This window comes from Lepisosteus platostomus, chromosome 4 (genome assembly GCF_059453375.1).
Source record: "Lepisosteus platostomus isolate fLepPlt1 chromosome 4, fLepPlt1.hap1, whole genome shotgun sequence".
NCBI lineage: Eukaryota > Metazoa > Chordata > Actinopteri > Semionotiformes > Lepisosteidae > Lepisosteus > Lepisosteus platostomus.
Window position 1 is genome coordinate 24,197,658 of NC_142614.1, and position 19,372 is coordinate 24,217,029.

General features: G+C 36.7%; 1 protein-coding gene across 2 annotated transcripts in view; it reads right to left on the reverse strand.

The window, feature by feature from the left end:
• The window catches only part of LOC148672999 (E3 ubiquitin-protein ligase ARK2C-like), a 37,567-nt gene extending 34,984 nt beyond the window's left edge, over nt 1-2,583 (reverse strand). Inside the window, exons 1-2 of one of the 2 annotated variants that reach the window (XR_015935907.1) lie at nt 2,203-2,583; nt 147-1,381 (exon numbers count right to left, since the gene is read on the reverse strand). Coding sequence is in view for 1 of the 2 variants with exons in the window: in XM_088629123.1 (XP_088485249.1) it covers nt 2,203-2,263 (61 nt within the window). In the remaining variant the exon portion in view is untranslated. Of the gene's footprint in view, nt 1-146; nt 1,382-2,202 lie in introns of those variants that run through there. The other variant, XM_088629123.1, reaches the window with a different exon arrangement.
• Nucleotides 2,584-19,372: the final 16,789 nt, after the last annotated feature.

Genomic DNA, 19,372 nt, shown 5'->3' on the forward strand with positions numbered 1-19,372 from the left:
CTTTCAGTGCCTCAAAACGGCTACCACAGACGACTGTAAACATGAGCTCATTCAGGCCTCACAGTGGAGAAAAGAAAGGAGATAGGCTGTCTTGATCACAGCAGGGTAAGACAATAAATGGAAATCAGCAAGAAGCACACTGAAGGTTAGGAAAATACTATATTCTTTATTGAAAGATATTAGTATACGTGGAACTGTGTAATAATAATAATTTCATGCAAACGATCAAAGGCAAGGGCCACCATGCTCAGTATAGGGTTAACAGAACAAAAGCAGCATCCAATGAGCAAATGTGTATATGCTACAGCACATTACAGTACAGCAGGGTACATCTTTTCTACAGAAAGATTACATTGGAATTTGCTATTCAATGTAAAACAAAATAAAAATAAAAACATGCATTAAATTCTAAAACAATAACAAAAGGTAAAGAACCACAACCAAAGAATATAGAGACATTATTGAATCTAAGAAAGAGGATTTCTATAGCAGTGCAGGATAATCATCCCTGTGAAGTGGACAGCATTTTGTATTGCTTCGGTGAAGTACAAATAATTTGTTCGTAATTTGAAAACTGGACAAGGGTTCCCATATTCCTTAGAATATATTCAAATTTATTGTTGAAGTCCGTAATCATAAAACACGTCTCTTAATCGTTTAAATTTCAAAGGAACGGGTTTAGAAAACCCTCCCAGATAACGACTGTCCATTTTAGCGTTCCGTGACAGGTGCAGTATACCATTACAGTGCACTGTGCCTCAAATCGTTTGCAAAATTTAAATATTCAAAGCAAATGAATGCAAATTGTGCGTGCGAAGGCAAAACTGCCACAAAATAAAGTATTTTTTTTAAAGAGAAAAATCGGAGAAAACGCCAATTACAAAATATTTATCAGTACAATGCACCTTCAAAGGGTCGGAGAAAGGGGAGACGAATATGTAACAAAACCTAGTGTTTGATGAAATATTGCTTTGAACTATGGCAAAATGTGTCCACTTTATAGGAATTTACAGCATAATGTAGTCTTTAAAGACTGGATGGGAGGTACACAATGACATTTGTTTTAATTTCTAATGCTACAATGGGTTATTTACTATACAGCAACTTGACAGAAAAAAGACAAAAGGTTTTCTATAGGAGGTGTTATTTTTTAGTCTCTTGATTTACACGAGGATATGCTGCATGACTGAGTGAGTTCTCGTTTTTAATGCCAATGTCGTCTTCTGATGGAAGGAGTAAATGAGGAAGAAGGGATTCACAATACAGCTAAATGCAGAGTACAGGCAGAGGCCACACCACACAGCAGCAGATGACCATTAGCTACACAATGAAGGGGGGGACAAAGATCTGATAAATGCAGAATGTAGAGCCAGCCTCGATACTATGAAACAGGAAAAAAGAACAGAAATAAAAACACAATGAAATCATTGGTGCTACTGTATGTCTTTTAAGGCACGTCATATTATTATTACATAATCAACACAGATACTGCATAATAATGGAGGCTAGTCTGCAAATTCTGTAGCTCGATTCAGCCTGACCTGAACAACAAAAGCAACGAAAAAACGCCACTTTCTACGCTACTTTAAACCATAACAGTACGGTTTGTTCTTTTTATTTTACTCAGACGCCAAGAAGTGTTCTTGTACTTGCAACACCAGAACACAAAGACCGTGTTTATTGCCAGAATGTTTGAGGAACGGATTACTAAGGTGCATAAACCAGATAATATAAAATTTGCCCCCAACAGGCTAAGCGGTTACGTGTTTTTTAGCCACTTTGACAAATTGCATATTATACGTAGGTAGAAGACCAAAAGTGAACGCATCGTATTTCAAAATACATAAATTGAATGGCTTAACTCCTGAATAAAAACCTCAATATAAAACAAATCTAACATTTAGACTAGAAGAAATCCGGTATTTCTCACAACTGTTACGCTAGGACTGGTATATTAAATTACGAAAAACATGTAGCTATATATAACGTAAAAAACTGTGCAAAGATCCATTTTCAGAGCTTACAAATTAGGAAGGCAACAAGCAGATGGTTAAACGTGCCACACGTTACACTCGCCTAACACGGGCATATAAAAACTAATCTTGCGCAAACTTGATTTTACACCACATTATATTCAAAGCCTAACAAGAATCGCAACATAGCTACACGTCGGGTTAAAAGAAGAAGAAAAAAAAACAATACCTCTATTTCTTACAGAGCCAAAAACAGGAAGAACCAGATATCCAACATGCACTAAAACCATCCTGGGAACCTTTGTTAGTACTGCAGCCTGTATAACAGATGGCCCATGGAAAGGGTCCCTTCCAATCCCCTATACATTCAAATGTGGAGAAGATCCTGCAGCTGCCTCGCAGACAAAGAGAGAGCGGACCAATCACGGGATACCTGAGTTAAAGACCTGGCTTCCTGTGACACCCGGGGTAGCCAATGAGATTCGCCGGTGGTTGTATTGCGCGTGGGGTTCCTCTTTGTATGGAAATAGTACCTACTATTATAAATTATCCGCATACACACATCAGTACACTCCTCGCTGAATTTAAACGCAGTTTTTTTTTTGCACGATTTCATTTCTTAATTTATTTTTTGCGCTCCGTTCCACTCCTACATTTACTTTTGTGATTTGAAATTAAAATTACAACGATGAAAAATTACACACCTACACACAGAAAGAGTTAACTGAAAATACCAGTATTTGTTGTCCTTTATCTTACCAGCGTTTAAGCAATGTAGCTGTAATTTAGGAACGTTTAAAATATATTGTTCATTTAGTAACAGCTTTGAATTACTATGTGGTATATTACTATGTGGTAATTTGAAGTGAGGATTGAGTCCCAATGTTAACTTTATATTTACATCAATAATAATAATTAATTTAATCAAGCAAATGTAAAATGCAGAAATAAAAAAACAATAAATTGGTATTTTGTTAATAAAATTCCAAACGTTTAATATAGATGCTGGTCAATACTATACCAAATAATTTTAGTCTATAACCTACATTGAGGTAACAAGTAACTTGCTAAAACCTTTAAACAACCAATTTTAAAACCCTAGTTTTACAAGACTCTTGGCATTTTTACAAGTGTTGTTGTGCAGAAAACCCCTCTATCTGAAGAATTTTTTATTTTTAAATTGAATTCATTTTTTTCCTGGTCATATATGTGATTTAGGCCCCAACTAGCTCTGTTGGTAGAGCATGAGGCTCACAATCTCAGGGCTGTGGGTTTGTGTCCCATGTCTGGCACCAGGTCCTCCATGTTGGAGGTTGGGCACGAGGCTAACAATCCAGTCCTGTAAAAAACTAATGTTACAGCAACAGGACGTTGGTGCCCCTACATGCTGGAAGGTATAATGGGCAAACATCCATATACAGTATGTGGTTTTAAAATCAAACTGTGTATAAAACTTCAAGACAAATAAGCTCTTATGAATCTATTGTTATTACGCCTCAGTGAAATTGAGCAAAAGCACTAAAATCTTGCTGACTTTATCAGGAATTCACCAATAGCCCAACCAAGTGCATGCTACTGTCTAGTGCTCTCTATTGCAAAGTGATGTAGATTTTCATCCATTATTCTGGTAAACATGTAGCTTTTTAATTTCAAATGTTTTACCATTTAAGATTTTCAGTAAGTTTCTTCAGTTGCCTTTTATCATATGCTACTGTATACCATTTTCTGTTCACTTGATTGAGACAGGATTCTGACAATAACCAAATCTGCAATTCTGTTTTTCAGTATTTCTTGGATTCCTGGAATTTGCGAAGGAACAAAGTGTGCTCTATATTTAATCTGGACATAGGCTTTGTGAAAGGACTTTTGCTTTAATCTGCAATGAGCACTAAACAAGGTACACAGTCTATATACAGTATCATATTCAAAGTAAGTTGGATATAAAATTAAACAGGGTAGTGTTCAGTTGAACAGTTGTTAACTGTGGTTGACTGATGTTAGTAAGGGTATAACCAAAATTGAAATGCTACAATAAGGAGTTTCTGTTGACTTCCAAATTATTGTTGCCTGGTCATTTCAATGTGGTATAAAATAAACAAAGGATGGCTTTGTAAGGAGTAGTGTTAAAAAGGTATAATTCAGTTTTGAGAATTACTCTGAGCATTATGAAGTCTGCAGTCTTCATTCACATTAACTTTCTTTTAAGTTCTTAAAGTGTAGATATTCATCTGCTGATGTTAGAATATGATTTTTAAAATTACCCCAACTGTCTTTGCTCTGCTGCAGTTTTCTCTGTCCAAGTGTTGATAAAATACTGTAAATACAATGAGAAACAAGTAAACACAGGAATAAAACAATATATTTAATATGAGAAGATCTTGATTCCATAGCCATATGTGTTGTTAATGTGGAGTACAATAATGTACTGTACTCTTAACAGGATTATCAATGTGGCAATTAAGGACATACCCACTATGTTCTACTGGTAGTGTAAAATGAAATACACAGCATAAAAACAGTGCAAAATTTAGTAAACATTATGACTGAGCCTTGTCTGTTTCTGCGTGGAGAATCTGTTTCTTTTTTGTAACAGATAAATGACAGAAGGTTTAAGGGGTGACTTCTCTTCTTGCAATTTTAAGTAATATTGGTTTGCATACGCATTCTCTTTCGCAACTTTACAGGATTCAGAATAAAATATACCTGGCATTTTTAATGACACCCTAACAACATGAAGTAAGTAAAATAACCTGCTGCACGTCACTGAGCTCAGTACAAGCATGTTGTCTGTCTTTTCCAATACACCACAATAAGATAAATAGCAGAGTTACTGGTATATTAACAGATGGGGCTGTTTATTTGCTGCTGATATATTAGGCACCAGCCCAGCCCCATATGTTAGTTTTGCTGTTAATTTCTGTGCCCAGCCTGAGTGACACACAGACTGATTAAATACAAAAGCCAGTAGGTACTACAGTACTTATCAGGCACACCTTCATCCTGTTCATTTATTTATCACTTACCCTGTCAGCAAGGGAAACACGTTTAACCACTTTTTGAGCTGGAATCCAAATAACATCAGAAGTCTTGTCTCTCCTACTGCTTCACAAGCTGCAGAGCCACTTAAAGGCAAATCAAGCAAGTGTAATTATTCTATGCATGCTTCTTAATCACTAATCCATGTACATGTAATGTTCTTTGCACATATACATATCCACCTTTGCACAGAGACAGCATTGTAGTGAAGGATGATAAGGCAACACTATCCAAAACTGTCAGGATACCAAAACAGATGGTTTCACTTGTAAAATATTGACACACAAAGCAAAAGATCCAGGCAGAGAAGAATGTCATGGATTTTCTTTCAAAGCTCAGGTCAGCCATAGCTGTTTCTGAAAACTAGTGCTTTTGATTGGTATGAAGGTTACTGACATAAACCTGCCACACAGAGAACAGATTAAGACTCTGTGCTGAAGAATCAACTCTGTGCCCTCTGTAGAGCTTCTCTTTTTCAGCTAGTGCAGCTCACAGAGTGAGAGTGAAGGAGACAGACAGAAACAGCAGGCTATTGTGTGATACTAAAGTGCTCTAGGAAGGAGAACCGTTGAGTTGAAACTGACAGTGATGCAGGGACAAAGGGTAGACCAAAACCCAAGTACAGTAAGCCTCTCTTGGTGAAAGTGAATACTCCGTTGGAACAGATTTCACACAGACAGCAAAGGGCTTTCCCCTGCGGATCCTTTCTTCTAACCGAACAACAGACAATTTTGCTTGAGCCGCTGCTGGCTTTGATGGCTTATCTACTCATGTTGTGCAGTTGCTTTCTAAGCGGTAGCAATTACCTGTATCGTATGCCTCCTCCCCTCTTTTTTCTTTGCCAAACAAATGTTGATCAAGGCCAGTAGTGTATTTCTCCAGACGCTATGCCACATGCCAGCTGTTTTGCTGTTAACTAAGTTTAATTTAAACTAAAACACCATTTTTTTTATTTTAAAGGGATCTGTTTTCAGTTTTTTGGGGGCTGGTGGACTTCATTGTAACATAAGAACAAGCAGTAATCAAACATGTTACAGTATATGTAACCTACATAAGAATATGATAAAGGCTATAAGAGAGGAGAACATTCAGTCCATCTAATCTGTTTGGTAGTTGGTTTCTAGTGGATCCAACAATATCATTAAACGTGTTTCTTGAAATTAACAGTGAATCGAAGTTGCTTAGACGTTGCTTCCCAAACTCTTTTCTTGTCAACAATGAATTCTTCCCAAAAACTCAGTCTCTTTCTGAAACTCTTTCATAGTCTCTTTCAAAGGTTCTTAAAAAATACTCTAGTGTCTTGTCCTGGAGCTCATAGGTTGGTTGGTTGCCTCCTTCTGCTCCCTTAGGTGCAGCTCACCAGGGCTCTGCTAGCTAGGAAGGTCGATGGCCAACTTGGAAGGCCCACTTCCTGGTATTAAATGTTACCTGACCAATTGGCTACCTCCAATTGGCCAGCTGATAGAAGATGTCAGGTGATTCCCCAGTGCTCTCTGTGGAACATGATCCAGAAAAGAATCTTCATATCTTCATGACCTACAATACAACCCTCTTGCAATGTGTTGACAAAATCATGGATGCAGTACTGAACCAGTTCTTATGGATAGTCTCATCCTGAGCATTCATGACAAAAGTTAAAAAGGAAAAAAGGCTTAATCAACTTCCAGTTTGTATTTTTAATGTTTTGCTATTTTTGATATAAAAAACCTGTATAGAATGATTGTTCATTTGCACTTGTGAATTGCGCAGGAGGGGAGAAAAGAGCTGTGCCAGTGTGTGAGCTACAGAGGAACAAGTAGAGGTTAAATCCACACCAAAAGGTGAAAAGAAAAAATATATTTTGGCAACATGGGCTTGAAGGACCAGAACTGGTATAACATCTGAAACATTCAGTTTTTCTACTTTCAGAGTGGAATTAACCTCCATTTAAGAAAACGAGGTTAAACACTCCTGTGCTATCTAAAATCCCTTCAAGTCAATACCATAAACATACCCTCCCTCCTGAACTGCAGGAGCTTAGACAGAGCTCCCTGGTCTCTGCTCCTGACTGCTGATACACTGTACTGACTGCTGCTACTCCTGAGGAATATCCAATTAAACACAGGGCCAGTCAGCTGATCCCGTTTCTGCCTGCCTGAGTCCTCCAATCAGGCAATCAAGGCAGGTGTGTCTGATTTACTGCAGTGAAGGAAGAAGCTTTAACTAAGCCTCAGCCTTCTCCATCACAAAGGTGAAGATTAGATACCATCAGGTCCACTTTAAACAATGGACTTTTAAAACGCTAAGCTGGTTGATTATCTAAATTAATATTTTTATGGTAACACACGGATGCAGTACAAACCGAAGCTACACTTTGTAACTACATTTAATTTTATTACATTAGGATTTCAATCCACAGTAACTAGATAACACTTCTCTAGATGCCACTTGTAAAAACAAAAATTAAATCTGTCTAGATAAAATGTCTAAAAGCATTTTTGTCTCTTGTTAAATTGTTAGTCTGTGACTAAATCTGGTGTTTACAGTAACCAGTAAATTAAATAGCATGGAACAGCTTAATTGCTTCATAATTAGAAAGCAGGGCCACTTCCAATTTTATGAATTAAAAGCTTGATGTAATAGTAATTATACGTTAGTTCTATGAAAGGAAAACCAAGAAAAAAGAGGATCATGAGAGCACTCGGTGACTTAAATTATAGCAGTTTTGCACATTGTGCAAACTATACCAGTTTTACTCCAAAGCACCTAAATTGTCTGCATGCCTCTGCATTTATACTGGATTGGTCATGTGCCTAAGGATGTGCATTATGACACAGCGAATTCTGGGATATAACATGTAGAAGAAGGGGTTGGGGGGTATTAAGGGAAATAAAGGATCAGTGTCTGGTGATGAGAGTTTTGGTACGTACACCTGTAGGACCCTTCAAGTCATGTTTCATGGCCACCCTACTCCCATGCTCATGGTTGGAACCTTGGTAGGGGTACCTTCAGTGTTTTGTTATTAAATTAATATCTGGTTCAGGGTATTTTGTAATTGGAAAGACAAGTGATGCATTCAGGATCTGGACTGCAGGATTTTCTGTGTTATTGCCACTCTCTCTCACTGAACAGCCCTGCCCAGCAGCTGCTGCTACATCAGCTCCCACAACCCAATGAAGAAGCAAGCAATGAAATCTGACCCCTACATGCAGTACTCACTGAACCTGAGCACAGCAAGAAAACTGAGATCTCCTTAATGCACAGCCGCTCAGACGTTTTACACCATTTTTTAAAATACATTTGTGAAAAGAGAGGTTATCAATGAGAGGCATGTCCCACAAAAAACCCCAGCATCAACTGAATAATTTGTGTGACTCATAAATTGAGCTTCAAACAAATATAAGCCTACCGAAGCCAGCAGTGGAACAAAGTGCAGTATAGACAGCAAGCTTAAACATCTGAATATACTGGTGCACAGTCATTATCCAAATTTGTCATGTATAATGAAGAAAAAGATTTCTGCTTGAATGGTTACTTAAAAAAAAAACTGCTTTGGTTTCAAAATGATTTTAGGAGCTGCTCAGAAACCATTTATGAAATCTAATATACATGTCAAGAAACGACGTTCATTACTGCAGACCATAAATATATATACAGTACTGTATATATTAAATATCTAAAAACATGACAAATCCTACTAGTATTTTATCTTTACAAAGACCTTTTTTTGTTTGGAACCTTTTCAGGTCTGTCGTCACCGAATAGTATATTAGTTTTCTCCTTTGTGCTTCACATCATCAACAGGCTTGTCAGCTTCCGATATGCTACTTCTGTCTTCAGTGACCTCCCTAGACCTCAGATCCACATTTATGGGATGCAGATAAAGCCCTCAGGCAAAGCTCTGTGCTCTGAGGGGAAATCTCTACACTTACTGGGGTCTGTTGCTGCATATTGTGATGCAACCTGCTTCTTTTTCTTTTAATGAGGGCTATTTTACAGGAGCTCCTTCATTCCTGAATGTCTGTAACTGGCACAGGAGATGAGAAATACCCAGGTAACATCAAATTATTCAGGAGTGTTTGTGGGTACTATGAAAACAAATCAAAATAGGCTGAAGGATGAAAGGTGAAACAACATGGGGCACAAAACTGAAGCTTTTTGTGACAAAAGACCTTCATGACAGGCATTAAATTATGTTAATCAACTATCTACTTGGAGCTTAAACAGACAGGTATTTGATTGTTTGTGTACCATTTCCTAGAAAGCTAACTCAGGAAATGTCATTTCGAAATGCTAACGCATTTAATTCCCGTATGTATACATTACATATACAATTGCTTTACCACATCTGTTCAATGTATTTAAAAAACAATATCATTTGTGATGACATATTGAACATTTTGCATTTCAAGTGTTGAATTGCATGAAGTTTTTGATGAGTAAGGGAAACTGAATAAAAGAGAAAATGCTTCTTCCCTACGCTATCTTCTACATAGTCACTTCAGTCAATGTACATCACTTGAAAACAATGGAATCTGTGGACATAAGCAGATCAATTCTGCAACATGGAAAAAAAGTCTAAATTATTTTGGAACAGAATAGATTCATTTTCTGATAAAAGCCAGAGAATGGGAAAAGATGAATGCTTAGGAAATTGAAATCATCTTTCAATGCAGTCATTGTCAGTGAAATTTTATAAGGCTTAGCACTGAGCTGAAATGACTCCCCACATTCAAAAGACTTGCTTGTACTGCATTGTTGTGTATTAGTTACACTTTGTTTCTTCATCTTTGTTGTCGTCTCCAAAGGACTCCAAAGTGAACGAATCAATGTTCATGTATTACTGGGGCTCCTTGCACCTTGATACAATGTGCTCCTGTTTGCTGCTGTAGGTTCGTGTCGTGGTTTTCTAAGTACAATCCCATAGCATAGATCTTTCTAGAACAAAATCTACCTCTGCTTACTATTGTATGGGAAATCAGAACTGTATGGTGTTTATATTTGGGTAATGGTATCCCATTCTATATGTGTGTCTGTGAAACTTGATCATCTGTTCTTAGTTCTTTGTTAAAATGTGATACTTTTTTCAGTTTAAGAATGTTATGTAAGTTTAATAAGTTAATAGCAAGTATTATTATTATTTTTAATTTGAAGCCATTTATTACCTACTGGAAATGGAAATTAACAAAGAGAAGCAGGTGGCTTTGGAAATTGCTCTTTCAAAAATTGGAGGTTCAGTTCCTTTTTGATGAAAGATTAATAAAGACAGAGGGTAGCCTTAATTAGACTTTAATTACTTTATTCCAGATGTTTGAAAATAGCTTTTTCAATAATCTATTCAAATAATACTTATTTTGAGATGAAAGACATTTTCTTGCCTTCAGGTACATAGTCAGCTTTGCGGGGACTGCTACATAGTTGGCCATTAGTTAGGCCAGTGCCTGGTTGTGATGCCCTTACTTTCTTTGGTATAGTGTGTGATCTAAGCAAGTCACAGCTGTTGAATTGTAAAAGAACTATTCTCTTCTGTAAGATTTTTTAACTGCACACAGTGATTGTGGAAAAATACACAAACACCTTCAATGGAAGAAAAGACAAGAGTAAATTTGTTATTGAATTCTATTCTTTTTTAAAGAACAGAACTCCTACAGTATCTGAAACCCTTCTTGAGATTCCTTACTCATTTGTAAACTCTTCCTACAGTTTAAAGTATTACACAGAGAGTGTCCTCTAGTGGCCAAACATCATTTGTTTTTTTTTCAGTTTTAAATATCTTTTTGTTCAAGTTGGAACACGATGGAAAACAAATACCTCCTTGTAATGGATTTCGACACTGATAAACAATTGATTTGGTTGCTAAGTAAATTTTAGGAGGATGGTTGTACAGCAGGGGAGAGAATTGTGCTTTCCATTCTGAATCATCATGCCACCAATCCTTGATTTAAAATATGGCCAAAACATAATTGCATATAAAACGATAAATTAAAATTAAGTCATTCTGTAAATGAAAGAAAAATACTAGTGAGAGTTCAACATGGTCAAATGTATTGTAAATGTATGTAATGTCTGAACAGGTCAATGTTTGGCTGGCGTTGCAAAAAAAATAACATGTTATTCAAATTCAGTCCTGTGTATTTATCCTGAACATTTGTTGTTGTTCAATTAGTTTATTGTTTATTTAGGAAAAACAAAGAATATTACATGGTACCATTGATGAGCCAATGTGAACAATCATCATTTCATGACAGACGTGGTACCTTAACAAACTGTATAAATCCAACAAAAATATAAAAACAGGAAGAGAGGAGAAGAAAGAAAAAAGAAATCAGAGATGAAAGAGATAAAGGAAAAACAGGAAAGAAATAAAAAAGGTAGTGAAAGGACAGAGGATGGAAACCACAATTTTCAAGGTTTTTCTTATGTTTGGGTTGATCTGCAAGTTCTTAAAGAGGTTTAAGAAAGGCTTTCAGGCAGAATAAAATTTTGTAGTTGAGCTGCAGAGTTCAAGTTTTTCAAGGTGAAGTAAGTACATCACGCTTGCCTCACGCAGTGAGTGAAGGTGAGTGCAACATAGGTATCTTAATAGTATCCAAACAGTCTGAACTCCTAATAATACCTCAGAGTACTGAGTGGAAGAGAGATAATGGGATCCTGCAGTGCAAAATCTTTACAGTTAGACAGCCACAAAAGTATTAAATATGAAACAACACTTACTGTAATTACCAGTGTAAATTTTTGATTGTCAAACTGTTGATGAAGTCACTGCTGCACAGTCTTGATTTTATAGGGATTGCTACTCAAAATTAATATCGGTCATTAGAATCTGTAGTTTTGTTCTTTTGCCAACAAAATAAAGAAATGGGTATTACAGGTTAACGTACTAAACAAAAAATATTTGTTAGGCACTTTCATTCTTGTAGTATCATCACATAAAATTGGAATAATAGGCAATAGGACTGGCCAGAGAGACAGTGGACACTCTGAATTTTGCTGATATGGTGATACAGACATGGTCTGTAAATGTAAAGATATATCTCTAGTACTCTGTAATTCAGCCTCATTTATGTACAATTTTTATTAGCGGAACAATTGGATGTTAGTACGATCATTGTTGGACAGGAGTTACTGCGATGGGGGTCTTGTTTCGTATTTGAATTACAGTATGTATGGAAAATAAAAATAAGTGCCAATTTATTCACAAAAAATCAGCCAGTAAAATTATTATAATAAAATAATAATAAAGCGAATATACTGAAACTCAATACATATTTTCACACATTATTAATATTATTTGAACTGCTAACCACATAACCTGAGTAACCTGAGAGAGGCTGTGGTATTCATCTAGAAAGTTACAGCTCACATCCATTTAACATTAACATAACATTTGTTATCTCCTGAGTGGAAAATTAAGTGGGATGGGAGTAAGAAGTAAGAAGTGTGTATTTGCAAGCTTGAATATGCCATGGTGATCTTTGCATAAAGTAGAAGACACTTGTGTTTGCCAGTCATGAATGTAAAAAAAAACCTTGGCTCTGTATAAGAGAGAGGAAACAAAGGGATTGTTAATGACGGGATCATTGCAACACATATTCAAGTTTAATCCATTCAACATCCCTGGACTTCAAATGACAAGAAGCACATGTGGTCAATCCAGACCAACTAAGTATGTGGGTGGTTCAGCTACCCACCTGAACTAAGTATGTGGGTTACCCATAAGCAACTTTGCTTACCTTCTCATAACAACAGATAGTAGATGACTACACAACTACAAGAACTATAAACCCTCTTACAGTCATCTAGTTGATACATCTCAGCTGATGATGATGATACAGATACAGCTCATCTGGTATCTGATGTAGGTGCTTCCACATGGTTAGCAAAGGTGAAATGACTTAATATCACCAGAGCCCGCTGATAGTGCATCAACGTGGACTTCAACTACCCGGCAAAACTGGCAAAATGTGTTGGTTTTCCAGTGAGTTCCCATTCTCATTAACAAGGACAGAGCATGCGCACACAATAAGTCTATTTAAAAGAACAATTATTGTGTTGGTAGCATAGTGGGTTGGGACCATCAACGCCTACCTTAGGAAACAGATTATTGGTGTGAATGGCATGGCATTACGTTGACCATGTTTTAAGACCTGTGTTCTGCACTAGAATAATAAATTCAGTCAGCATAATGTCTTTATCTCTCAACACGATAATGTTTAACATCTTATGGCAACGGTCACTGGCAACATCTGTGTCTGTTGCAGGCTGGTGATTCATTGGATTGGACTGAGTGCCTGTTCTACAAGTTTGGAAGTCATGCACATTGGTGAAACACCACAGAATAACAAATCTGATCTGTCTCTTACTCTAAAGGTTGAAAAAGGAGCATTCTTTCAGTCTGAGCAAAACCATGTCTGACAGTCTATGCCTCACCTTGTTTTTGAGCTCATGTTGTACAAATCAGGTATCGATGACTGACACAGGGGTACCCGACTTCAACTTGATGAGGCAACCCATATCATGTGACTTACAACTCTCTTGAGCTGTCTGGGATTTGTTTGCAAATGGAAAATTGATGTGACTGCTGGGCAGTAAAAAAATCTTTGTTCTACCGAGTGGCATTTAGAATTCTAGAGGGTCTTGGTTTCAAATCCAGGACCACATTGTAAGTTGGAATTTGTTCTCAATTGTTAAATTGAGAACTGGTAAAACAAAATAATACAAAAAAAGGATCAAGTGTTTTATTTATAAAATGATTCAATGTATCTATAGTTTGGAATTAAAAACTTTTTTTTTCTGTGCTAGACTTTTGTTTAATGGCAATACTAATTGTTAAAATAGTTTAGTATCTAAGGAGCATTACATCAGCATGAACACTTTCAGTAGAGATGCAGACACCCACCCACACTGTAGCTGTTCCTGTAGAAGGACACCTTTAGGGTCATCTACAGTTAACACGTTCAGGTTTCACTTATCTTACAGGCTTACAGTATATTATGTGTTATGTAGAGAAATATTTAATTTAAAAAATAAAATCTGCTGGTGACATGATGTTCCCCAGTGGGAAGATTTAATTAAAACTGATCTTTGTTTCATAAATGTTCCGGTGTTCTCCACTCAGAAGCAATGCTTTAACTGTAATAACTTACATTTGTTTATTCACATGATCTTTATTAGACAACTGAACTATGAAGATACGCTGCATTAAGAATATTCAAATGGAATGCTGTCTAATTTGTGAGACAATCTGGAATATGAAACAATTTGTCATAATATTATTTGAATAAATTAGATTACTGTACCTTACTTTACAAATTAAAGCAATTTAAGCTGTTTTCAATTTAAGTTTTCAATGGCAACTTAATTTTTTTATCATGAAAAATAATCTTAGAATACTTAGAAACCACCATTATCCCCAACAGGCATAATCAAAATAGTGTACAGACACTACAGAGGGTGTGAAAAGTGACTTCCAGCATCAGCAGAAATATCTGTCGCACTCATTTTTAATCAGCGTATGCACACTTCTAAAGGCTGAGAATCACTGAAGCAATGAACAAAGTGGACTGAAATGGCATCACAATTTTGCTGTAGATACAGACCAATGATTGATCCACACTGCACAGTCAAGAGATTGACCTTCACCGAGAGACAGACAAAAAATCTGATACTCAATTTAGATTGGAAGTGTCTTCCCTAACCAAAAAATCAATGTTCAATGTGTGAAGGCAGCAGCTTCTGAGTAACTGAGAGCAATTCTCTTTTCCACTTTCTTTCTCGTGTTTTTCAGCCTGCCTTTTTCTCACTGCTTTCTCTGCATTGTTTTCCTTATTTTCCACAGACACCAGTGTATCAATTACTCTAGTAATCGTCTACATGTAATAAGATGCGTGTACACCTTGGAGGTCAGGACACAATTTCAGCTGGCAGTTCAGCATACCGTACAAACAGTTCACATTCAAACAGCAGCATGTCTGCTATGCTGCTCATTCAACCAGGTTACTACCAATAGTACTTCATAGCTTAACATTCACAAGTTTAATGATAAAAAAAAATCCACAAGTGATTAAGTCAGTGTAACAATGTAAACCATTTTTTATTGATTTTTTTTACATTCTTTGTGATGAAAGTCACGCTAAGAGAGTGAGAAAGAGAGGTGAAAGAAGGTAAAGATAGTTAAAGCTTAACTGGATGTCCAGTTTTCCCACTGTAAAGAAGTTGTGTAATAAAAGACATTTTAACAAACCAGACAAAGTTGTTTATGTGGGAGTCTGGAAAAACTCTTGAGAGCTCCAAACAAACAGAAGAAGGTCAGAAAATAGCCCCACTGCACAGCAGTTCCACTCTAGGTTTGTTAAGACAGACATAATTAAATGAGCATGTTCTGTACAGCCTTGACAAAGGTCTAATTGAATCACTTCGATTTTTAAAGGCATGACTGCTATTCAAACAGACCGTGTAAAGTACATTATGCCTAAACATGAACTACAGCAGTGCAGTATGCTGAAGAGTTCGCATATTAACAAACCCCTCTATGAGCTGAAAAAAAAAGAATATTTATCTTATATCACAGGTAGAAAACAAACAACAGATGAATATCCTCTTTGTGTTTTGAAGGCATTCTGGAAAAGTAACTGAAATTCTTTTAGCAATACATATATAATACTATAAGGGAACAGGTAACCGGTTTATTCCATGCTGAAAAGAAAGGAAACGCAACATTTCGGCTGTGGAGCCTTTTTGAGGTGTTTCATTTCTTTTTTCAGCATGGAATAAACCCAATACCTGTTCCTTTCGCAGCCTGTGCATGCTGACGCGGTTACCTACTTATAATACTATAATGCATCTATGCACGTGAGAGTAATGAAATAATGTCATTAAAGACCATTTTTGACAACATGGATAATAATTATATATATACATAAAAGCAACAACACAACTGTTGTTGAACTTGTTGAAAACAGCAGCGCTCAAGTCTACTTCAGTAAAACGGAACTGTAACATGCTTTAAATAACCTCTCTGGTAGTGTTATGTCACTGTGTCTATATTGTCTGGAAGATGCATTTGATTTATCTCCAACTCTTTCTTGTAGAGGCCTTGCAGCCCTGCATGGTCTTTCATTGAAGAAGACTCTTTGCTGCCTCAGTTCCAGGTGCTTTTATTCTTCATCACTGACCTCATTCCTTTCATAGCATGTCTAGACAGACATGTGCGAGAACAATGGAGAGAACATTGAGAGGGGAGGCTATGAAACATTCATTCGCCCAGCCTTTCACCTTCGAAGAGCATTCTGGTCTGCCTACAGATGCTTAGGCATTCAGCTCCTGTAGATGACATAATCTTATAGTCTTACTTGATCTGATATCAACCCCAAAGATAAACAAAAATCTTATTTAAAATTTAAAATGTGAATTTTCACTTTGTTTTCCATTCAACACGCATGATGGCACACGGTCACACACAGGACAAACAAAGCTGGAATGAAGAGTTATGAATATAGAGCTCTCGCACATTCACAGGGGAAAAATGTTCCAGCGGGTGAAGCTCATTTTATTTCGAGGGAAGAGTATATGTTACTTCACATGTCTGTATTGAATGCACCACTTCTGTATTATTAATAAGAAGGTTATCTTCAGTGACTTTCTTAGAGGGGAGGTTTATCAACTATCCATTGAAGAAATGTTACTCTTCATAATGTTAAAATCCCAGAGACGAAATATAATGACAGTGCAAGCATTAAGAAATTGAATTTTTCAGTATTTGTTTTGCTTACATTAATACAGTTAAAGACACATATAGACATTCAAAACATCAGCTATCATTGTGACGTATGTATTAGTAAAGCCACAATTATTTGTCTTGAAAAATAGTAGTGTCCATTCCAAGTTTGTGCTTTTACACGCAAAACTGTCCTGGGCGACAAAACTGTGGTAAGTTACCGATAAAAACTTTTTTTACATGCGTGATAAATTTGGAAAGGAGCACCATTTAAACTGCAATCCAAACATCAAAATGCTTATTATTTATATATGCAAAAACCCCTATTCTGTGTGTCTGAAACAATCCTTCAGGTTTTCAACACACTTCAGAAAAATACAGGGTGAAAAAGTGGGCTAACACAACCTGATTACCATTCACGAAAAATGCAATGGAAACCCCGCAAAACAACTCAGGACACTGTTTAATAAATGAATGAATGTTTACTCCTCCAGTGCCTGCTCTTATGCATGGAGCAGGTAAAGGGAGGCAGACGGGTATGACTGTAAGCCCTCAATCATGATTTGACTAATATTTAATAATTAAGGCTGCTCCATGCCACTTACAGTATCTGGGTACTACAAATGCAGCCAGACCTAAAAAACACAAGGACAGGATTGCTCAGCAAACCAAACCACGTAATGCTATCCTGTGGAAGAAGGGTAGAATCCTCCTCTGGTTTATGGTTTCTCAGGGCCATGAACTTGCCAAATATTACAAAGCTCATTGCCTGTAAGGCCCAAAGAGGCCTTCCTTGACAAGATTCAACCTTCAAGAGTGTCATGTACAATTGCTGTTACTAAGGCAGTTGACGGGAAGCACAGACTGCCGCGCATTGGTAGCCAGACCAGGGAATATGGAGCAGCTGGCTTCTCCTGTCAGAGCTCACAGAGGAGTGAATCAGGAGTATAAGCAGCACTGTGCGTAATCATGTGGAAAAGCAATGCAATTACACACTCACTAACCTTGTCATGTCCTTGGCTCAGACACATTTCTCAGGCTTTTCAGTGCAAGCTGATCTATGGCTAAAAGCATCTTGCTTCCGGGAGTTAAAAATTACAGGATCTTCATAAATCCTTATCATAAAGGGTTGCATAAACCTTGCCTTACAGCTAACATGTGTAATCTGACTGACCAAAATACAACTTAAAATCTCATGTGAAGCAATTCTTCTGAATCAGGATCTTGCTGGTGGCCAACACCACTTGTGTGCCAGGACTAAGCTACTGGATGACAAAAAAGGTTAGCTAACTCCAGTAGCATAGTCTTTGTCTGCCTTCACATTAACATGCTAGTGTTTCAGGGACGTTTAATGGAGGATATGACTGTGTATCTTTTAGGCTACAGCTTGTATTATTGCAGGGTGTATTACAAAAACAAAACAGCCTCAGGAAAACAAAAAGGGATTTTTTCAAATTGATTTTTACACAGCAAATGTCTTTCTGAATATCTGGTGTTAAAAACCATTAAATATGAACCTCTTTGTATTTTACAGACTGGAATCTACTAGTAGTAATCCAACAAAGAGATAAAAACCCCATTGTTATTTACTGCATGTACTGGGTGGTGCAGCATTGCAGTGGTTAGTGTTGTGGCTTCACAGCTGCAGGATCTTAGTTGTGGGTGTCTATGTGGAGTCTGCATGTTCTCTCCAGGAGGGCTCAGTTCCATGACTTGCACTACAGGATGTAAGGTTTCTTATGGTTTCCGGACTTTAAGTACTTTCAGAATGGAAGAGTGGACATTTATATTTTCTGTGTTCTAAAATGTAGATTTAATAAGTTAAAAGTTCCTTTGTGCAGGTACTGAACTGACCAGCTAAAAAAAAACAATTAAAAATAATTCAAACTGATGAAAAATAAAAAGTACAGTTTTAACAAATAGTTATTTTAAAAATGAATTATTTTCATTTTTAAACAAAAAAGCAGGATTTCAACAGCTTATGTTAAAAAATACATTTCCAGCCGTAGCATAGCCCACAATTTGTCTAATCTACACTCCTCTAAACAAGGAAGGTATGTTTTTGAAGCCTCCAAGGAATGTAATACAGTTTGTTCATTTCAGATACTCGCCTGACTTTTTTTAGAATTAAACCAGATGATACCTTTTTTCTTCTCCACACACACTGTTCAATTCCGTGTTTTTGTGAGGACCATTCATTACCTCTCATTCTGTTTTATTCCTGACAAAATTTAGCCCAAATGATGCCACTGGTTTACAAAAAAAGATTAGGACTACTATCCTTGGTGGCAATTTTTATGAAATTTTGTCCCCACATTGACAGATCATATGTACAGTACTCACCCCCAACACTCTCTCACACTATGACCTGAGAGGCATTAAAAACCAGAGCTGGAACCAACAACGTTTGTTTAGTTTTTAATGTTTCGCAGTATTTATTATATCTGTTATTAGCGTAATTCCCTGTTGAACAGTGAGAAGAATCGACATCAAAATTAATACTTAGGTCACACATTTTACGTTGCAATACAATACTACAATGAATGTCTTTTCTCGAATTGTACCAACCTTAAAATCATTAAATTGAGATGCATGTGTGATGCACAAATCAGTTCCTGAATTTGGTATCTTTTTCTTTAACAATTTGATCATTTTTCTCAAGGTGCTG